The 24,032-nt window shown below is 39.5% G+C and overlaps 1 protein-coding gene across 1 annotated transcript in view; it reads left to right on the top strand.

The window, feature by feature from the left end:
- Positions 1–13,491, top strand: part of si:dkey-1d7.3 (transmembrane protein 132D) — a 30,132-nt gene extending 16,641 nt beyond the window's left edge. The window contains exons 6-12 of the mRNA XM_053339452.1: positions 2,349–2,492; positions 5,209–5,417; positions 8,729–8,906; positions 9,141–9,254; positions 9,357–9,548; positions 11,983–12,286; positions 12,362–13,491. Coding sequence (XP_053195427.1) covers positions 2,349–2,492; positions 5,209–5,417; positions 8,729–8,906; positions 9,141–9,254; positions 9,357–9,548; positions 11,983–12,286; positions 12,362–13,491 — 2,271 coding nt within the window. The remainder of the gene's footprint in view (positions 1–2,348; positions 2,493–5,208; positions 5,418–8,728; positions 8,907–9,140; positions 9,255–9,356; positions 9,549–11,982; positions 12,287–12,361) is intronic.
- Positions 13,492–24,032: the final 10,541 nt, after the last annotated feature.

The following is a 24,032-nucleotide window of genomic DNA, read 5'->3' as shown; positions in this document are numbered from 1 at the left end:
TACTTTGCAAAAGATGGAGTAATCAGTGCATAATTTAATGAATGCCAACAGTAAATATATTTTTCATACTGAAAAATACATACTGAAATTCCTCACTGCCATGTATTTTGGTCTCAAATACCTTTTACGCTTTGGGACAGCCAGCAGATATTACAAGGAAGATCCATGTCTGTTTTTGACAGAGATTCAGTAGGCTATTTCATGGTACAATAGTCAACATAAATCAGACAAGTGTTGGTTGGGGAGCAAATATGTTTAATCTCAGTCAGTTACAGGATTCACATGAGAAGAAAAAAAATCCCTCTGAAACAGTGGAGTGAATAGACCTATTTCCTGAGCAGGCTGTAGATGAACTAATCACTGTTACATGTGACTCACCCACACCAAAGATGTAAATAGTTAAAGCTGCAGGAAAATGACCTCATGTAATGCTTTGCAAGTAAATTAATTGCACTAGACATATTACAATTACTGAAAGAAAGTGAGGAAAAGGCATTGTGGCTAAGCAGTTGACTCGTAGCAAAGACAGCTGTGTATTAGAATTTCTGACCTTTCTACTGTGTGTGTCAGCTCTCCCCACATTAATGTTGTTTGTCTGCCTTGCATATGAACACATAAAGGATTTGGCACTGACAGCACAACATATTCACTGAATTAACAAGCTGTTGAATGAATGAATGAATGAATGAATAAATGTATGAATGAAGGAATGAATGAATGAATAATATTCAGGCATACCATAGAGTGTAAATAATACTCTTAGAGCTGAACTACTTGAGCTGAACTTGATCACTGCAAGCCAGATTACCGTTGAGCTCGTTGAAACATCGGACGTCAAGATGTCTCAGTGTGGCGCAAGCAGCACCACAGAGCACTGATATTGCTTTCTGATTTTGTGCTTCCCCTGATCCAGTGGCTTATGTTTGGGTCAGTGTCGCAGTCTGAACTAGAGCATGTCCTTTTGAAATTGCGGTCAGCAGCTGTCAAGCCGACAGAGTTCAGAATGCGATGCTGCCAGGGAACATCTGCCGAGTGTTGCTTGATGCTTTAGTCTGCAAGCATCAGGAAGACGAAAAAAAAAACAAAAAACCCCACTGATCACCCAGAGCTTCTTACACACTGCTGCTGCTACCTATAATAGATTAAAAAGAAATTATCAGAGATCTTAACTGGAAAGTAGATGTAAATCCATGTTGAAGGAGGAGTTAAAGTGTAAAAATTTAAGCTACATCAGGCTTGACGACAACTTACAGTCTATACTGTAAGAGCTAAGCTGCTGCTAAGCATTGACATAGATGTAGAGTACAAGGTGGGAAAATGGGTTGGAAGATTAGAAATGTAATCAAGTCTAGGTGTTAGTGAGAGTGAAAGTGTTGATCTATGGATAATACCAGTACAGTAAAGGACTTATTTTCATCCAGGTGTGTGTATTTGTGAGAGAGAGATAGAGAGAGACACACACCTGCTGTACACACACACACACACACAGAGGTGTTGTTTTAGTTTTTTAGTCCACTTTTTGTGTCTGTGTTGCATCAGCGTCATTTAAATGAATCAAGTTTGCCCGCCTGCAGGGTGTTTTAATCCGTGTTAGTCTTGCTAACACCCACTCTATGCCTGTCGCCCCTGCGCCTGTACAAATACTGGTGATTGTATTGTATAATGTATTAGTCCAGCAGGATATTTAGACAAGTTTGTCATGTACCGAGGGTTTAAAATGGAACAGCAATAAAGCAAATGTATCAAAGCCCTGCTTCCTGAAAGAGTTGTGTGATGAATCCCACAGTGTTAGTCTGCTTTCACCCTTACAACAAGACAGTAGACAAACCTTTTTTATGTCTCTGTGTGCAGTTTGAAGGTGTACTGAACACGAATACATAATAATATAAGTTGACGTAGTTTAGCTCAGATATTGGGTGTCTACGCAATCAGCAACTACCCTCGAAGAAAGGAAAATACACCTTCTTCAGCATTAGAAAATACACCCACAACTGCACATTATTATTTGGAATTAAGTAAGTGGACTGCATGTTTGACAGATTTATTTTACTTGTGGATATCAAGGTATGATTCAGTCAGAGCGGCCGTTCGTCTTTAGAAAAAAAACGACTACCACTACACTAAACACTACCGAATTCCTCAGACATTCGTTAATTGAGCTAAGCTTCAACCTTGAAAAACAAGATGAAAAATAAGTCATCTGCAAGTTTGACCTGCTCTTATGAAGCTGGAAAAAGCTCCTTTCAAGCCCAGTGTCCTTCAGTCTGCCTGTAAATAACACTATAACATTGTACCAATCCAGATGACTTCTCTGACTTCGCTCTCTATCATCCCTTCTTCCTGCACAGAACACTGATATCTTGAACACGGCGGTGCTGACAGGTAAAATGGTGTCTGTCCCTGTGAAAACTCTGGCTGTGGAGGCTGATGGCTCAGTCACTGATGTGACCAGCTACACCAGTTGCAGATCTACGGAGGAAGATGTACTCAAGGTAAGCCATTACAACCACAGGCCTTAACAACTTGGAATGGAGTAGTTATTGTAATCATATCCCTGCTGCATATATTTGCACAATATGAAAAATCAGTGTTGCGAAAGTTCACTTTCTACATGAACTAGTTCAGTTCATAGTTCATAATTCAAAATATTGAACTAAGTTCACAGTTCCAAAAATGAACTAGTTCATAGTTCTTCTTTTTTTCAATATGTTGCTGCAAGCTATTATTTTTCAAAATTATTGCCACAGCCCATATAGAACCACAGACAGCAATTATTTTTTTTATCAGTTTTGGGGTTATGAGTAAATAACTTTACTCATAACCCCACTGCAGCATTTGTTTCTCTCATGTCAATACCAATGTGAATTCAATAGATCTTTTGCATACACAGCAGGTCTCCTTTTTAAATTGAATTTGGAGGCACTAAAAAAATAAAATGACATTCCACTGTCACTGTGCCCATTCTCAACAGGTCCCACTACGTATGTGTGTGTGTGTATGTGTGTGTAAGCATCATGGATAAAAGCAGCCTTCATACGGCATTAAAGACTGAGCTCATGATCCCACCACTCAATCCATAAGCACAGTGGTCTGACCTTTGTGTAATGGATCCATGTTACTAGGACAGTTGGAGTAAAGAGAGAGAGGGAGACAGTGAAAGAGAACCACAGATGAATAAAAGGACTTTTTTTTTTCCATTTGACGACCCACTAGCCACCAGCTTTCCGAGTGTGAGGCAGTGTTTTAAGTCTGTAAGCTTAAGACAGTGAGATAGAGGAAGGGAACGGAAGAGACCGTGCTTGTAATGATTTTCCGTTTCAGTAGTGGAACTTAATCCAGTTACTTTTGTGTCTCTGAACGGACTCTTACGCTTTCTACAGTCACTGACCCCTCTTAGAGCAACGCCATCGACCAGATGAAGTTAAAGAATACTATTTTTTTTATAATAACTTCCAGTGTCTGACTCGCTAATAGGGACTGATTTCCATACAGTACCCAAGATTAAGAGTGTGTTTGCATGCTTGAGCTCTAAACTCTTAACTCTTACTTCTTTCTTCTTCTTTTTCTTTTTGGACATATTGTAAATAGGACAATGTGTTAATATGTAAATTTGAATTTTATACAGTTCTGTTTTGGTCGCCACCTACTCCCGATGGACATATCTAGTTGTTTAGTGGCTAGATTCTCTACTACTGTATGTTCACCTAGTTGCTGATTTCAGTGTACCCTTTTACGATTCTTAGTTGCATTTTTCAAGTTGAATTCAAAATTTTACTCTTCCACTTCATGCAGCCATTGGCATTTGATCTTCATTGCTGTACAAAGTTCAATTAGCAGACCTGAAACCTGCTTTAGTTGTGTAATACACATATACTGCATGTTCAAACAAAAAAAGGGAAAAACTGGGATTAGAGATATGACGTTCACTATGATAGAGTACACAATCTAAGTTGTCAGAAATACAGAAATGAATGGAAAACAATGGCAGGCTGGAACTCCAGATTAAACATTCAGTCAAGTAAAACTTGCTAAACAATTGATGTTGTCCTTTAAGTACCATTCTCAGTCTATGCCTTATTTTCTTTATCATACCACACTATTCATTAATTTTGCACTGATTTACGCAGTGATGCATGAAGACAGGAGACTGTCATTAAAAGGTAAAGAGGAAAGTGCAAAAGCAATGCACAAAGCAAAGTTAATAAAATTCAAATTAATAGGATGTCTTGATGATTAACGTGCATACATTGTGTTGCATGTCATATGTTATATTTCCTCAAATACAGTTCTCTCCATTGAAAATGTGAAAATAAAACATTAATCATTTAAAAGACTGACTTTTAACATGTTTAATTAGGATGATTTTAGTTTAGGGGAGTTTACTTTCTGAAGTATTCATTGAACCTACAGTATATTGATGCAACAGAGACCTGCACAAGACATCACAGGTTTAAGTCCGAATAATTTGGTCTTTTGGGAAAAGGTCTTCACACGCTGACTTCCACCGCATTTCCAAAGGAGTTCAAGTTGACTTACCTTGAAAGTCATTCCTCCCTCTGCTTTTTCCTCACTTTATCCACCTCCCTATTTTCCACCTCCCTCTCTCCAGTGCTACACTCTATTCTCCAGTCTAGTGCTCTCCAATTACCTCTGTGGAGCCACTGGTTTGTTAAGATAAGTGAGGCGGCAGTGGAGATAGGCCTCCAATCTTAAATAAAACACACCGACTGCTGTGTCTCACCTCATTGCTCTCCCTGCAGCGCTCCCACCTACAGTACTGCACTACAGGAACAGTCGTAAAGACAGCAAATTTATATTCACCAACAGTTTCATAGAGGCCGCAGTAGTGAATTTACATGACATAAACAGGAATGCAGTGTGATTCCCAGACTTTGGAGGTAGTACTAGTATATAGTATATGTGTTGATGCCTCTGTTCACCCCCTCCTCTCTTTGTGTGTACTTTGTTAAAACTTTCTTATTCATTTTCCATTTGCCTTATAGAAAAACTTGACCATTTTCATCCAAGCTCTATCCCAGTGACTCTAAACTTTTAAAATAACTTATTTAGATTTTTTGGTCAAAATGAACATACATATAGAGTGACAGACTGGCAGAAAGCAAGGGATGCCATCAAACCCAGGATATCACTCATGAGCCCCTCATTTACCTTAACCCTCTCTTGTTTTTTCTCCTTGGTCATGTTCAGGTATCAGAACGCTGTGATTACGTGTATGTCAATGGGAAGGAGACAAGAGGGAAGAGCAGGGTGATGCTCAACTTTACCTATGGTTTCCTGAGCACCCAGCTGGAGATGAGTGTATGGATGCCCAATCTGTCCCTGCGCATTGATGTGGCCGACCCTGAGCTCAGCCAGATCAAGGGCTGGAGGGTGCCTGTTACAACCGGCAACAGGAGGTAAGGCCTGACATATGGCTGTGCTACTATACCGGACAAGTCTGTTAGTGATACTGCTTTGCCAGATATGGTAACCACTGGGAAGGTGGTTTTCAGCATTTCAAAAAGAACCACTCTCAGTCTTGACTGGAACACACAGATGATTTAAGAAATAAGCTAAATGTTTTCACCAATTTTCTGGTACTTGTACAGTACAAATCATCTACTCACAGTCTGGCTTTCATTTAAAGTGAACTGACAATGCCTTAATTTTTGATACAGAAATTGAGTTCTGACTACTTAAAGCCCTGTGGTGTTCTCTTTTTACTCTTTAACATGTTTCTGAATGAAACACCCACAGAGTGGAATGGGTAGCTTTACATTAAAGCCTTACATACATTAAAGATTCAGGGAGGTCAATTACAGTAATTATGTAATCTCAGGAATGCACACCTCCTCGTACAAGGGTGGTATTCATCTGTCTGAAATGAGCAATGTGTCCAGTTAAGAGAGTCTTAATCTGACTTGCAATATTTGTGCAAACAAGCCTCACAGAAAAATGTAAGAGACATCTAAGAATATGTTCTTGAACAATTGTCTTGCCCATGTTTTTCAAGTCCAAGTCCTAAACTTTGTGTTTTGAGTCCTTAATGGTGGTAATGCTAGCCTTGCTGGTGCGTAGAGCAAACGTTGACATAACTAACTTTAGATATTGACAGTTGTTTATTGATTTTGAAACACATAATTAAGGGTACTGATTTCATGTTTGTAAAGTTAAGTTAATTAGAAAAGCTTGAAATCGTGATCTTTGACCTGAATGTTTAGCATATTGTCATCTGTTTTGCCATAGTCTTTCTAATCCAAAGTATTCTCTGTCATTGGCATCCTCAATTGTTAGAACAAATCAAGAGTGATTCCCCTCACAAATTTTGATTTCAAAAATTTTAATCTTTGGGTTAGAGAGGACAACAAGTAATTTCAAGTCAAGTTGTTTTTTTTCTTAAATATAGACTAGCCCAGGGCTTTACAATCTGTACAGTATCCAACAGCTTCTATAATTATACCTTCAGCCGGGATTCGAACCGGGGTCGGCTGTGTATGTGGCATGAGCTCTAACCACTCGACCACCTGCGCACTAATTGAATGTATTTGAATTACATTTTCATACAAAGGAAACCATTCACTGGGTTATGCAGTTGGCCCTGTAGATACATTTAGAACCAGAAAGCTTCAAGCGGAGTAAAGCCAGCCCTACAAAAAATCTCACTGTAACTTTGCAAAGCACACAGTAATAATCACTTTGACACTGTGTCAGAAAGATTCTGACTCACCTTTGACTCACCATCTGTAATTTCTTTGTTGGCTGTGATGTTAAATTGGACTGTATTACATTGAAAGGTATGCTTCTATTATCCATTTATATACAGTGCACATGTAGTCAGTCATAAAAATATAACATCTGTGCATTAGTGGTTAGGAGAGTTTAGAGGCAACACAGTTGCCCTGAAGATAAAGGTTAGTGGAATTTCACTCAATACAGTGCAGTAAAGTCATTATTTTTCACTCAATACTAATGATGATGGTGGACAGATGGGTTGTTAGTTTTCTCCAGGGGCAAAACTCTTTGATGCTTTGTTGTACAGACACAACTACGTCAGAAATGTGACATTTCTATGGTGTGTGATTGTAATGGGTAGTCTCCGCTGACTAAAAAAAGTGATGGATTTTCTGCTCTGTACTTGTGTCACTGCATACCACTGTGTTGGATGCATGTACGTACAATGTATCTGACAAAGAAGGACTTAAATTTCTTTCTAATTAGAAACCACTTAAAGTATGTCCAAAAAGTAGGTGGATCAGTCAATTAGTTAACAGCAACAGTTTAATCAACACCTATAATAATACTATATTTGGCCATTTTAATGAGCAGTCTGTCAGCCCCAAAAAATGCATAGAAAAGTTGAGATCCTATGGCAAAGACCCCCAACATAAAAACTTCAAATTTTGTGATTTTTAGAAATCAGTAAATTGTATTGTTACAGAAATGCAGTTAAACAATTACTGATGCCAGTGTGAATGCTATCATTTCAAAGATTCTTTGAATACTTTGAATCAAATCAAACACAAATTAATACTGCTTTCACGATGTACAGGTTATTCTTCAGATGGAAAGCCACACAGTATTAATGAGTATGTTTACATGCAATATCCTGGTTATAAGTACATTTTTTTGGAGTATCCTGGTTTTGTGTTGCACATTTGAGCACTACATTCTAGTTTCAGAAATGAACTGACCTGGGCAAAATTATTGAGCACAGAGTATGAGTTATTTTTCTGTCTGGTGTTGAGTCACACTGATTTAATTCAAGCAGTAGCTCAATCACATGTAAAGTTCTGACCTTAGGCTATGTAATAATGATGTTTATTTGGACTGTAGCTCTTGACAGCAGCTTTACCCCTGCCGTGTGAAATCGTTTCACTAACCCTCCAGCACACCTGTGGTGCAGTGTGTGGCAGAGCAGCTGTGCTTATGATAATTATATGATTATTGTTGAGAGGTTTGAGAATGGCTCACAGCTTAACCTCTGTTACCTACAAACTAACTACTCAGCCGTAGGATCATGGTTAATTGCACTTAAAGCCATTTAGAAGGAAAGGTCACTGTGAGGCAATGTGTTATACCTCTACAGCAGCAGCAACCACCCTGCTGGTCTTCGGTATTGTTCTTCAATTGGAATAATTTAGGATTAGCATGATTTTTCATTGTTTACCCTTCAGTGAAGAATCAAATCTCCACACCTGTAAATAATTGTGTGCTTAAAGGAATAGTTTGACATTTTGAGAAATTTGCATCTGCGGCAACAATTTGATAAGATCAATACCAGCTTCATGCGTGTAGGCTAAATTTGAAGCTACAGCCATCAAGCAGTTATCTTAGCTTAGCATAAAGAATGGAAGCAGTGGGACAAGGCTAGCCTGGCTCTCCTGGATTGTTTTTTTGGAAGAAATAATTCAGCAAACCTCCTCCTCCCCCATAAACTTCTCTTTTTTATAATTTGGCTTTTTACAGATTAAATAAACAAGATACAACATGTTAATTAGTGAGTTTGAGAGGCCAGCTGTTTCCACCTGCTTCCAGTCTTTATGCATATATAAATCTAACTGCCTGCTGGCTGTAACTTCATATTTAGTGTGCAGTCATGGAAGTCTAACCCTCGGCAAGAAAACCACTAAGCGTGTATGTCAGAACATGCCTTCATGAATTCATAACTCAATTCATAAACTGTTCATGTATTGTGTGACTAATTATGTTTGCCTGTTTTGTGTGTCAGGTCATGGGACAGTGAGGAAGAGGAGGAGATGAGGAAGGGCAGGGGCTGTATGCTGCAGTATCAGCACTCTACACTCAAGGTGCTCACTGCCTTCGTAGCCCAGGCTGACTCAGAGGCACTGCCGGACCCGCTAACTGGAGTGGAGCCTGTTGAGTACTTCCTTGGTCCTGACTGGCAGGTAAAAACATTTAACAGCCCACACTGAAATAGACTTGCCAGCATTTAATATCAGGATTTAGCAGGTTTGACATGTCTTGTCTTGACCAACCACTACTAGATTTGTTACACACCAAACAACTAGTTTTAAAACTGTGATTTCAGTATAAGCTAAAGATTTTTTGAATCATTAGAAATATATAACAGTTAACAATAAAGATGATCACTTAGTATTTTCCTCTCTTTTGATTGACAGGTGGATGTGACCAATCTTGTACGCTATTCTCTAAAAGTGGCAGACCCAGATGTAGCCAGGTTGCAGGATGGGGTGGTGCTACAGGGACGAGCTGTGGGTACTACAACTGTACAGGTGAGCCATGAGGTGTACATATGTATAGTTTTAGCAGCCAGCTGTGTGAAAGACGTACATGTATATGGATCTGCAGTTTGGATGAGATTGTACTTGTTGCAGGTGCTGTCCCCTCTGACGTCATCAGTCCTGGGTGAGAGGAGCATCAGGGTGGTGGATGATAAAGTGAGTGTGACAGAGCTTGGGGTGCAGTTGGTTTCTGGACTCTCTCTGTCCCTGCAGCTTAGCCCGGGAAGCAACAGGGCCGTCATCGCCATGGCAACTACACGGGAGACGATCACGCAGCTCAAACAGGTAAGTCACTGGAAAATTGTTCGACACAAACCATAAAAGTGTGGGGGCACAGCTCGATGCTCATTTCTAGTCACTTCACATTCTTTGTAAAGAACTATTCAACAGAGTCCAAAAAACATACACAAGGACAAGAAATAAACAAGAGTACTGTGTAATACATATAATAATAAATTATAAGGTCGGTCTGAGATTATAAAAGTATTATTTATAATTGTGGGATTATTTATTTATAAAGAATGAATCATGAATTTCTCTTATTTTTTAGAAACCGTCGAAAAGATTGATAGATGTGTTATGTGATACAGAACCATACATATAAGTATATATATATTAATAGATCTATCAATTAAGCATCTATCAAAACATGCCATAAAATGTACTCTCCATCCAAATGTTGGTCTACTTTCTCTCTTTGTAACATCTTTGGAAACTCTGATCCAATGCCATGTGTATAGCAGTCATAGCTTACAAGAGAACAAACACAAATACTGAATTCAGATTGCGCTAGGATGTGATTAAATACCAAAGGTGTGATTAAATTATGTGTTTTCATCTGTATTTATTTTAATAGTGTAATTAGCCCACTTATTGGCTTTTTAACTAGTAAGTAATTTCCCCCCTTTTAGTGAGCTATTACTATTGCAACCATGATTTTTTTTTTTACAAACTCTTAAAACAGCCCTTTTTCTTGTTTTGTAATCGTGTGGGCATTCAACAAGCAAGCCCCTGTTATTCGTTAATGATTTCCACTGACAATTTTCCTCCTTTTATTATGCACATCAGCCTGGAAACACTCACAGATGCATGCATAATAAGACAGCAGTACAAATAACATCACCATTCTCATGCTTCTTGCACTGTAGATTAGAAAAATCAAAGATTTGTATTGCTACTCTTTGATTTGACCATATGCAAATCAAACCTTGTACATAGGACTTGAGTATTGTGTTTAGATTTAGCATTTCACACTTTATCAAAGCCTGCCTTTAACCAAGAAATTGCCTAAACTGCATGTGCAGTTATACCATTCACTGATCTGATTGATTTAATGTTGATTTAATTATATTCTAAATCCAATTGATTATATGTGCTATCATGAGCCTGGAGAGAACATTGTAAAGAAAACACTATGTTCATTGAAACATTTTACTTCAAATATTAGGGTACAGTGGATATAAGTATAAAACTGATCATGCAAGAAATTACACATTTCTGAATTGAAAGGGGAAAGAACCTGCCCCTGTTGCACTTACAACTGTTTCTCTTGGGCCAGGCCTGATATCTGAGAGAGGCCACTCTGTTGTAGAAATATAAAAGAATATACCACATATGCTTGTTGGGCCCATAGAAAAGTCCAGGCTTGCAGGTCACATCATCTTTAGGGAAAATCAAAGAGAAACTTTGATTCATTCACACCATTCCCCACATTGAGTTTCACTGTTTGGTTTTAGCGATTAAAAATTACATTTTTTAACTTATTATCATAAAATAGTATTATGAATGCATCCTGAATGCTTTTTCCAACAATATTATGGTTATGTAAAGAGTTGAGTTGTAAGAATTGCTACAGCAATGACCTTAGTTGTGTGATAATATTTGTTTTCTCTTTGCCTCTCAGAATGTGAACTCATTTTGTTCACAGCCCCAGCTATCATCTGTGTTTACCATGCTGTGTGAGAGAGCGGAAGAGGCAGACAGGGTGCACAGATGATCATTTTAAAAGCTCACTCATACATTTAGCCATGGCAGCTTGCCCATTTTAAACCAGCTCCCCGGCACAGGCATGGGGGCAGCAATTAGGCAGTCCGTAGCTGTTGGAACGACAGCTCACTTTACCTACAGTACACTGTCACTGCGGCTGGTCTGCCCCTGTCAATAAACAAACTATTAGAACCATGCCAATGCAGATGACCAGCCAATTGTGTCTGCAATGGCAAGCTGTTAATGTTCTGCTGCAGGCGATTCATAATGTATTCAAACCCAAAATATAGGTTAGGTCTCACATTAGCAACAGGAAATAGGTCATTGTGTATTAATGTGATTGGACTGGCTAATTCTGCCCTTAGGATGACCCTCATTGCTATATTTTTTGTTCTTGCTAAAAGGACTTTCTCTTTATCCACTTTGGTTAAATTATATTTTCATACTATGAGTTCATATGACTATAATCTATGGTACAATAGCACCCTACTGAGTGCAATCATAAAGAGATTAGTTTAGGCAATTTAGTGTTATTAACAATCATGGGAATATGGCCCTCAGTGAAGGCAGGGGGGAATGTTGATTTCCTGCATGTGCTCTGACCTGCTTCTCTTCTTTCTTTCTTTCTTTCTTTCTTTCTTCCTTTCTTCCTTTCTTTCTTCCTTTCTTTCTTCCCTTCTTTCTTCCTTTCTTACTTTCTTACTTTCTTTCTTACTTTCTTTCTTTCTTTCAGGAGGCTGTGGTCAGCTGCTGGGTTCAGTTCAGTGATGGTGCAATCACTCCATTAGAGCTGTTTGACCGCAGTATCTACTCCCTAACAGTCTCTACCCCAGACGAGGGGGTGGCCACAGTACGCCGCACCCCGCAGTCAACATTTGTATTGGCCCATGATGAAAATGAAGGCCAAGGGGTGCTAGTGAGAGTGGAGCTGAGGATCTGTGAGGAATGCCAGAAATCCAAGAGAAAAAGCAAGTTGGCTGTGGGCACAGGGCTCCTCAGGATCAACTTCCAGGGCAGCAGCAGAGCTGTAGCAGCAGGTGGAGGTGGTAGTGGTGGAAATCTGATTGGCACTGAAGGAAATAAAGATTATGATGATGGTGCATCAGAAGTAGTAGGGGAGCTTAAAACAATGGTGACGTCACAGCGTGCTGTGACAGATGTGGATAAGTGGTTGTTCAGAAGGACAGTACCTGACCAGCAACAGACAGAAACTCCCACTCCAACCACATTTTTAACAAGATATGTGCAGCCAGATGTTATGTGGATTGGAACTACGACCAGAGCTACAAGAGGTACCACATATACTGTCATTCCGATGACTGCCACTACAGTAATGAGCACACCTAGCTTAAATACACCACTGAGCACTGCCAGACCTATAGATACAACAATGGGTGCAGTTAGTAAAGGAGAAGGGCAGAAGAGAAGCTATGGAAGCATGCTTGACAACCCCAATTCAACAAACAAAGACATACCTAAAGCAGAAGTGACACCCAAGAAGGAACCACCTAAATCTAAAACCCCAAAAGTAATTGAGAGTGACCTTATACGGACATTCCGAGCCATGTCTGACATGGAAATTGGCATGTATGCTTTGGTGGGGGTCTCCTGTGTGGCTATTTTGGCTTTTCTGCTGAATTGCGCTTCATATAACCTCTGTTTCCGTAATCACAAAACTCCCATACAAGCAGGCCCACCACCAAATGGGGACCCAAAGGATCATAAACATGACTGGGTGTGGCTGGGGAGCAACAATCATAATCCTCCACCCCCAGGTGCCCCAACTCAAGTGTCAACGCTAAAACGTGAATCCCATCGCCCTCTGGAGTCCCGCCATTCTACTGACTCCATGGGCCACCGCACCCTGGAGAGCACCCTGCCCACTGTGAGCGCCCCCGCTGTCCCTGAAAGAACTGCCACTCTGGGCCGCAGCAGGACCCTCTCCCAGCAGCAGCTGCAGGGAAAGCTAATCGACCCCATGGCGAACCGTTCAGCCACCTTGCTGGCAAGGCCACACCGCAGCGAACCACTTCATTCCCCCACCAGTAAGAGGAACCAGGTGCAGTTCACCACCTTCACCACGCTAGACATCAAGCACTTGGCTGCACTGAAGAAGAACGGTGTGGACTTTAACTGGGCCCACCAGCAGCAGATGCAGCAACACCAGGCACCTGTTGAGCCCCAAACACCATTACCTGACATGCCATGGCCTGTTGTCAAACCTTTAGGAGAGCCACAGTGAGTTCTTTGGGGTGTGTGCATGAGTATCATTACTGTTGTAAAGAGCCAGTGAGATAGAATGAAATAATAGCTATACAGCATGTTCTGGTGTAGAATGTGAATAAAAGAAAAGAAGCTGGCTTTCATTTTTTCGATAAGACAAGTCACTTTTAAGGATGTATTTATTGAGATTACAAAAAAACGTATTTTAGCAAAGTGTATACTTGATGAAAGCCTGTAAATATAGAATGTAATGGTGGACGGATACTGTGTCCGTTTCAACTTTGAAATTGATTTGCATTCTCTAAATGCAATATTCTTGTATTAAAACATGTGCTCTACAGATCGATTCCTGTAAATACACATATATCTATACTTTTATTTATTTCTACATTTCTAACTCGAAAAAAATGAATTTTCACTTCCTTTTACTTTGGTACAACTCTGTTGCCCACGTAGAAACGGCTCTAGATATTAGTAGTTGTCGGGGTAAATGCAGTATGGAAGGGATTATTTCTTCTATTCTATGCTTTTCCAGCCTTTTGTACATTTTGTTCTAGGATTCTTCTTGAGAATACCTTAAGAGTTTGTGCAATTTGTCAGAGAATATGCAGGATTTCAAGTTATTTTGAGCAATCTGTCATAGCAAAGTCTTCACTGAATATTTATTCAAATCAAATGCATGCTATGCAAATGTAATCTGTGCAGAGTTTGAAGTGGACATTGTTTCTGAATTTTTTTAACAAACCTACCTTGAGCTTTGGGCTTCTCCTATGGGCCTAGTTCTACAATTTGTAAAAATGTCTAATCTTGGCCTCTTGACAAAGAGCAATACATATTCAACTGTGAGATTTTTCATGTGTAAATGAAAAATAATGATGCCTTTTCTATGTAACATCCTCTTATTTTTAAACCAAAATGTGATGTGTATTTCCTATGAGATCCTATCAATAAAGAACAAGTGGATACATTTGTTATAGATGAAATTCTATTTAATACAATCATGGTTTCTTAAGCTTTTAAAATAGTATCATTCACAGAAGCACAATGAATGGTTCAGATTATAGGCTAAAGCTCTGCTATGAATCAGTGGGATTTAATTATGTTTAATCACTATTGAATGTGATTTAAGGCTGATGTCATCATTCAGTGAAATGTCATACTGACAGCAACTCGATGTGCCAGCCAATATTAGTATTCGGTGCTGCTGCAGCTTTTAGAGTTGCACAAAATAACTTACGCCGACACTAAAACAAAGAAAGGAAAAGAAAAGAAAAAGACGAAGTGAAAGTGATCCTTATTTTGTGTATTTTGAGAATGCCCTTAAAGAATTACAGACACTGTATTTTCTCAAGATAGAAGCTCGCATATAATTCACGCCTCATTTGTCTCCTTTTTTCCATCTTCCTTTCTGTGTCTCTGAGGTGACCACAGCTACACGTCTCAAAATTACATTCTAGGAGCAGTGATGCATAAACAGTGTCCCCAGCTTAAAGGAACCCAGATAATCTGATGCCCTGCACCTCAGGAATTGGCAGCTGTGGATATGACAGCACGCATCATCACTCCCTGCTGCACAACAGCATCAGGGTGGATTTAAAGGGTTGATAAAAGCAATTTTATTAACTTTCTCCCAAATTCTCCACCTACAGGCCCAGCGTTTTTGTATGTGTATAAATTCCCTCCCCTTTCCAGTTGATTTATCTACCCAGCAGCCGTACAAAAAGTAAACAAACTAGTCTCGAGATAAGCAGCTTTCTCTACGGTGCATCATGGCCCAGCATCTTTGATTGCGGACCTGCTGTATCATACAGGACACAGACTTTGGAACTAAAAATTCATGAACAGGAATAATGATTAAGATATAAAAGCCGCAGAGTTTGTATGACAACAATACTGTATGTCACCATAGGCTTTTCTGCTGATAGCTTTTTTCATACCTCTCACATCAGTTTTCAGCCCTTAGTTTCCCTGATTTAAGCAATTTATGCTCCCTACGTAAAGTATTTGGCTTCACCACAGTTCTGAGAGAGCTCTTTAGTTAATCGTAGTCCTCACACAGGCTTTAGTTGTAATATTAGTTTGTCTTGAGTGGTTGGGAAAATTCCAGTTACATTATTTATTTTGGAAATAATCCATTCTGAATATAGGTGCATTAATTTAGCAGTCAGGGCTACTTTGTATATAATATACTGTAGTATGGAAGTCACGTGCTGTGAAATATTTGTCTTGCAAACAACAAGACAGGAGTAGAGTCTCTCAGTATCATCACAGCAGGATCTCTAATCTGGAGCATCAGCTTCGCTATTGACAGATTTAAGGGATTGGGGTCATTGTGTTGGAGGATTAGTGTGCATTAGTGGACCCTCTCCATGGCACACTACTGATAATGTAGGCCAAAATAGAAAAGGTTGCTTATCTTACAAGGCTGCTTTCCCACAGGTTGGGCTCATGGTCACAGATGGAGACAGGTATTTGTGGAATGGTATAACTGCAAATGGAAAAACTGTATGCAGCCATTGCATGGTCTGTGTAACCGAATGGATATAAAAAAGTATTCTAACTAGATTTTAGAAGGGAGAACTAAAAGAGAACAAAAAACAGATGAGCAGACACAGATAGACAACAAAAAGACAGGCACACAGAAGTCAGTCCTAAGATGAATAAGGAAAGAAGTAACTTTCTCATCACAGGTGGAGGGGGAACTCAGAATGTATGGCAGCTCATTAAGACAAAGTACCTTGCACTTCCCCGCCGCACTCGTCGCTGTCATTCCTTGTCAGGAGAGTGTCAGTGCTTGGTGTGCATCATAAGATAATGTCACCAGTTTTACAAAGAAGGGGACAAAAAGCAGAAGACAAGTTCTTTGTGTTAATGAGACAGTTTGAAGAAAGCTGCTTTGTCTGAGCAGAAGAAAGAACGGCCAAATGATGAAACTCAAATACTGTAGCTGATGAACTTGGCTTCATACTGATGAAGCAGTGTGTAGACAAATGATTGCCACTACTATTTATTTCAACAACAACAAAATGGTCTAATGTCAAATACAACATATAACATAAACAGCTCAAAAGACCATTGTGTAAGATTTATTGGACTCTAGCTGAATGGACTTGACATAAATAGAATAAAATATTTACAAATATGACTACTACTTTATAATCCCCAGAAAATAAGAATTGAGAGTTGTGTTTCTGTTACCTGAGAATGAGCCCTTTATATTTAAATAGGGATCTGATCCTCTTCCATGTTCCACCGCCATGTTTCTACAGTAGTCTAGAATAGACAAACCAAACAGTGGCTCTAGAGAGAGACATTTGTGTTTTTCCCCCAAGTTTCACTGCCACCATAGGTTTTCCTACATGCTTAGAAGGGGAGGGGGGAGGTAAGGGGTATTCGGTTGGTTGCAATTTGCAACTTCACCACTACATGTCATTAAATCTTACAGACTGGCCCTTTTAAGTTTGCATGTAATCAAACAAGACAGACAGGGACAGAGAAAGACGTAGTCACTCATCACTGCATGACTGCCTGCTATTAAGAAAATATTTGAATTTTCAGATTGCAGTCAGGATACATTTTTGTTATTTTTTATACTGGGTGATTAATTGTAAAGTCCCTTTGCCTTTGCAGACACACCCCTAGATCTTGAACCTTTTGAGATCTTGCCGAGTCACAGCCTTAAGAATTGGGCCGTGTTAGTATGTTATAAATACATCAGTTTACATATGTTATTTAATTACCAGATCATGACTGAACTTACATATTTAGGTTCTTTAAAACATGATACTAGTGAAATATTGTCAAGAGGAACAAATGATAGTGTTCATATCATCATGTATATGAGGGGTAATCAGGGACATGATAAATGAGACCATGTTAAAAGAAAACATTTTTACAAACACAGTCCACTAAAAATATCACCAATACTTAGCCAATACATATTCAAATAAATCTCTAGAGGGGTTCATCATCAATCTAAATGTGATTTTTACTTGAAATTACTTGGAAAAGAAAGTGACCTGTAACTGTAATAACTACTGTATGAGTCATAAATAGTACATAACTACATAAATCAACAATTCAATTATTGAAAGTGAAAATGATGAAGACAGTACAGTACCGAAATGTCTATAGTTATATGGATGGTAAATAGCTAGTTCACCATATCAGAACAGAATGACAGAAAGATATGTCTCTGACGGATCTAAAAGAATTACTCTAAAAAATGGCTTTGGTCACCATGTGTGCAGCTGCAACCAAGTGCAATAAAAGGAAAAATGGTTTAAACCAAAAAAAGACCTGAGAGAGCATGAATGATGTATTATTTCATATGATGTTTCATACAAGGTTGATCCTGAAAAAGGATCAAAAAATTGTTCAATGAAAGACTAATGTAAATTTGAGTCAAAGCAAAGAAAACCCTTGAGATGTGTCATCTTGTTTTCCAGAGGATCCCAAACAAACATTTGGAAAACAGAACAGTGATCTGTAACCCAACAATGACAAACAACAAATTAAGCAAAAAATGGTCAGGCCTTCAAAATCTATCAGAAACAGTGATGGCATGACTGGAAACATAGGCAATTTGATTTAAGATGCAAAAACAAAACATTTTTAAACAAGCTAAATGATGACAGAGAGTGGATATTTGCAGGTAACTTGTTCCAGTCAGAAGGAGCTTGAAACATAAAAGCTGTTTTACCGACTTCCTTTGGTACAAAGGGGACTATAAAGAGGATATGTCAGAGCACCTAGTGAATAATTTGATGTATAAAGAACATAAAAATGTTTTAGACAGTTTAAGGTAATACATTTAAAAATAAACTTGAACCAATGGAATAAACGTCTTATATCAGAGGGAGCCACCAGAGTGTGTCTAACATTCTGCAATGGTGTGTAAAATGTGCAGTCTGTTTCAACGGGACGAAGGTCAGTTTTAGAAGCATTCTGGTTAATAATGTCAGCTTAGTCCATTATTGGTAGCATAAGTTCTGAAATAAGACTCTTTCTAACATTACATGCAAACCAATGTTTGGAACAATACAGAATGTGTATAGTCAACCTCTGGTCCAACCTCTCAAGGGTTGGCAGGGTAATGTGGGCTGGACTGTTTGCACAGGTGGTGCAGACCATCCAAGCAGAGAAAGTTGGATCCACCATTACTGGCTACGACTCAAGGTGGCTGGTGCAAGAAAAGGAGGCTGGACTCCCTGGCATGTGCATTGGGAGAGGATCTCTCTGGTCTGCAATATCTGATGGAAAATGTGTTGTCTTATGCCACTGTTAAATATGGCAGCTGTTTTCTCTGTCATGAGGGCTTAGGCGACAGAACTGGATTCACCCAAACCTTCATGAAACACTTTTTTACAGGGGGTTAGGAGACAATGGCCATTGTTTGTGTCTCTGCCCCCCGGTGGGAACTGCTGTTGGTGCTCAAGGTTCTAGTGAGTATGTATGAACCACAGGAGGGCTCCTTTCTGAAGGTGTTGTCATTCATGACAGCTTGGAGTAAACTGAGCACCCTGTCATTCCTCCCAGCTGTCAGCTGCTTCGTAGTGACTACACTGGTGTCACTCTCAAACCAAACCCTTCTTCTTAACAACATATGAGGTTCATTCAGGTTAAGTACTTTGGGTTTTTTCCTCCACCTCATTAGGATGCATGTGAGGCAAAACTGCACCTCTTATGCCCAGTATGTGTTGGCATGTTATGTTGTTGTACCGCCCCCTTTCAGCACACTGAACAACTGTTCATTTGCTATGGTAAGGGAGTGGCTGGTAGAAGTGCCTAGCTTGTTGGCTTGTGAAAAGGGTGGTATGTCTGTCAGCTGTTGGACACCTTACCTGATATAAATAAATAAATAAAAATGAGTCCTGCCGTGTCCTTTGTAAACTATTGACTTTGACTGTGATGAGCGGTAGTGTGACCCATGTGTATTTGTTACACCTGTGGATGCTCATGCAGTTTTACTGAGTAAATCTGAAGAAGCTGCAGGTGAAATGTGTTGTTCATTCCTAATAAAGCCACAGTAAATTCTGTTTAGTGTGTGATGGTTCATTTTCCTATGAATAACCAGCACCTGACTGAATATACTGGCTGTGCATGGAGCATTCTGTTTACTGAAATAAATAACTAAATATAGATAAATAAATACATAGAAATTATAAAATTAAAAAGAATAATTACATTGATATTTCATGGCAGTAAAGACCTTCTTGCCTTACCTTCATGTGAGACAGGACTGGTCATCTCAGGGGTACATTGGTTCTATATTTTAGGGTCTCCTTAAGACATAGAACTACTGTTAGGGTGTTTTAGGGGGCGGGTAGTCATCATCTTGAAGGAAAAGAGTGTCATTCTTCCTTCAAGATGAACACAGTAAAAGAGACTCAGTCCTGCCTTACCTCCATATGAGGCAGGGTCATCTCAGGGGTCAAAAGTGGTTCTACATCTTAGGGCTTCTCCTTCAGATGTAGAAATAGTGTTGAGGTTATTTAGGAGGTGCGTAGCCTTCATCTACTGAGGTGGAATGGGTTTTCCCCAGGAGCTCCAGTTCCCTCCCACTTTTCTGCAAAACTATTTATCAATTGGACAATCTAAATTGACCCCCCAAAACTAATTAGTTTTATAAGTATTAATATGAAAAGTCATCCAGTGAAAGTGTTTAAGTTCTGATATCTGATTCAATTTCAGTCTTTTCTTATCATTTGCAGTCAGAGCTTTAAATATTTAACTCAAATGGGAGTTTTTCTTATTAAGTTTCACTCAGGTGAACCTTATTATGTAGAAAATACTTGGAAAATTGGTTGGTTGTTTTAAAGGTAGAATATGTAGAATGAGCAGAACAACGCCATCTAATGTCTCGAGATCGTAGTCGCAACAACCAAAAAGTAATTCCAGCAGTCGGGTTGCCAGGTCCGGTGCCAGATTTTATTTTAGCTCTAACTCTGTAAATATACCACTTTATCCACATGTCTAACCTTTTTAGGCGAGAAAGTAGCCCTTTAGATCCACAATGTGACGCTAATTTGTCCAAATAACATCTGCTTAAAGTTTTGTTCCTGCGAATTCGGAGCCACTCAAGTTAGCCGTAGCGAGTAACGCACTTCCGGTCATTTTCACAAAATAAAACACCCGTTGCCTTTTATTATTAAGAAAACCATAACGATAGAGTTGGTGCTTTTATTTTGAAAACAGGAAGCGATCATACCCTCGCTGTAACTGACTTGAAACCACCGAAGTACATTACATTGTAACGCCAGTGGGAGTAGCAGCAATGTCTCTGCATGCACTGCCTAATCCTAAACACCGATTGGCTTGTGTGTGATGTCGTCAGAAGCAGAAGAGGCTCACGGTCGTAAACATCTAGTCATGTGTACTCTGAGATGGACGTGCAGGTCAGGAAATGATGTAAACGGACCGTATATGGTTTGTTATTTGTGTTATTACGTTACGTGTTGGACTAAATACATGTTGACATATTGAGGAAAGTATTCCGGTTTTATGGAAACGGATTTCATATTTCACAAGAATGGATACTTGGCGAGCTGTACAGAAAGTCCTGTGTCATAAGATGATCGTTGTGGATAAAGGGAAGACTTTGAAGGTATGTAGCATTATAGCTTTTCTCACTTAGCTCAGGTGCTAGCCGAGCTAATCGCTAATACTATTACGGCTGTGAGCAACCATATAAGTCGTGAGTGGTCTTGAATGAATCAGAACAATCTAAGCTTTCCAACAATGTACGGCATGAATATATATGTTTAAGGGTTGGTGTTTAAAACATTCAGAAGAACTTGTGGCTACCTCCTAACATCCGTCCCGTCCCGTGAACGGAACAGCGTGCGTTAAGAGGTTAATGATCAAATATCAAAATCCGAATAGCGTCAGAAAGTCAACCCACTCTCCACATTTCCATTGCTACCGTTTTGATACTTCATGGTACACAAACAAATAGCATCTCATATGAAAGCTAAAACCCTGGCGAGTTCAACAGTACCACTATTATTGCGCTAAAAACTCAGTGAACCAGCAGCCAAAGAATACAAAGGTAAACAACCACTTATTTACAGCGACTAACAGATATTCTGTCTTACCTTCGAAGTTTTGTGATGAAAAGTTGTACTTGAGAGCAAAAAACGCTGGTTTTAGTAAGTCCAACACGGCCGTGTTTGTTTACAACTCCATTTCACCCAGTGCCAGTCTACAGTAGCTGCACCGGAACAACAGACAACCCTGGCAACCCGCACTTCCGGCCGCTAATTGGCTGGTACAATGTACACAGAACGTGTCAGAACGTCATTGTCGAACCCGTCAAAAAATTTTAAAAATATTAATTCAGGCTAAATATTTTTTTTATGGAAAAGCAATACTTTCATTCTGTACCCCTCAAAACGCCCCGTGGCTGTATTATTTTTTTAAAAATATAGCTTTTAATAAATATTCTACATATTCAACCTTTAAATATTCAGTTTTATGTCGACAATGACAATGTGTAAGCTTTTAAAAATACAACAAAATTAAACCAGTGGCTTCCAACCTTTTTGGATTTTGATGTCTTTAGAAAAACAGTGTGTAGTCTGGGACATATTTCAGATGTCTCTGACATGTTAACAACACTAATACAGGCTTTCCCCTCTGCTGAACTCAATGGGTAGTACTCTCCTTTAAACATGTGATGACCCACTAAAATGTCTCACAATGTATAAAAGTCTTGCTGCAGTTCCCATCCTTCTCACTTCAGCGTCGGCAAAATCAACTCACTTATCTTACTAATCCGAGGATGGAGTCATCGCTCCAAGCTCATTCCTGTCTGGTGTGCCCTGGTCTAAATGCTGCTGCCGACAGAATCTTTTCTACTACAAGTGCTTCAGACGAGGCTACGCAGGAAGTGGCATGATGTAGTGATTGCCAGGGACTTTCTTTGGCACAAGGCCAGCAATGGTGGGATCATTTTTGGCTGTGTGATCCCATTCCCCTGTGATGACAGTGAGCTGGAGCACAAGATTGATCTCCATGGTGAGGATGAGTTCCCTGTTTTGTCCAGCCATACGCCACCACTGGACTTCTTGGCTGAGACTCTCTGAGTGGCTTTGCCAATGGACGATGATGACAATCTCTCATCTGTGTCTGCAACATCGCTGACCTTTGGAAATCCACTGCCAACTTGAGTCTGCCAGGATTTCCTGAAGTTTATTGCAATGGCTCCCGCTGCTAACTGTGGCAGCTAACAATCTGGGAGCATTGTGCGTTGCTGTGGCTAACACACTGCAGGGCACCACCCCCTCTCACACAGCAGAACAGGCGGAATTTTTTGGACCACACCATTGGCCAGATTAGTTACTTCATTCTGTGTTGCTGTGATGTTATTTGCCACAGTGGGCTCATATCATGTGTGGCTGGCACTCAAAAAATAGTACCAGCAAACACAGCAAGAGACATCTGCTGTTGTGTGTCGCTATATCGAGAAGAATGTGTTTCTTTCTCACAACATTGCGCCTAATTTAGCGCTCATGAATGAGCTGCGTTTTTTATGGCTAGCACAAATTGCAGCTGACTGAGGTGGCCTGCCATCTGTTTTCCTGACAGAAGGTAAAGAGGCAGGGGTGCCACCTGAGTGACTGCTTTCTGCATTACACAGCCTCTGTGATGAGCTGGATGAAGCCGCCTGAGTTTCCATCATCCCAGGGTCATGGAGGGCTGGAGAAATAAAAACAAATGACACTTTCCAAAATGCACAATCCTTCACCCTACCCCCTTCTATTAAAACTGTTTTCTCAGGAATTAAATGTAATTTACATACATATATCAAGAGTAATTTTATAAACCTAGTATTTTCAATGGGTTGAGGTTTTAAAAAGACAACACACACATCAATAATTGGTAATTCAGTAGTATTTTGTTCATTGTTAATGTCATGTACTATACATACAGGTTTGGTGTGTGCACTTTATAAAGAAAGACAAAATAAACATCGTTATTTGTGTCCTCTTATAATTATTCTTACCCAAATGATCATCTGTGTGCAAAATACACCTGCAACAAATTAGGAGGTTAATGAGTAAGGGTGGTTTTGCTTCTAAGAAAATTCTTGACAATTACTTTTTTTCCCATCAAACTGCCTGACTCATGCACTCAAGCCAAATGCGCACATTATTAATTATATTAGTTGCAGCTGTGCTCACTTTGTGACATCATTTTGTTGATTGTGTTCAAGAAGAGAAGTGGATGAGCACAGTAAATAAAGATACTCACTTCTTTTGTATTTATTGTTTTTTAGTGGAACTTTGGGCTGTGGCTCAGGTGGTAGAGTGGGCTATCTACTGAGCGCAGGGATGGTGGTTCAATACCCATCTCCTCTTTTCCATGTGTTGAAATGTTGTTGAACAAGACACTGAACCCCAAATTGTGCAGGCCATCTGTGTGTGTATGTGAGGCAAAATAGGCAAAAGTGCTTTGATGTTAAGTGCTATAAAAGTGCAGTCCATTTTCTGTGAACCCAAATGTCCAGTTATTATAATAACACAGTTTAAGAAAACATATTTTTTAAAGGAATATAAT

Source organism: Scomber japonicus, chromosome 19, assembly GCF_027409825.1.
Source record: "Scomber japonicus isolate fScoJap1 chromosome 19, fScoJap1.pri, whole genome shotgun sequence".
Classification (NCBI taxonomy): domain Eukaryota; kingdom Metazoa; phylum Chordata; class Actinopteri; order Scombriformes; family Scombridae; genus Scomber; species Scomber japonicus.
This window is presented reverse-complemented; position numbering and strand designations above follow the sequence as displayed.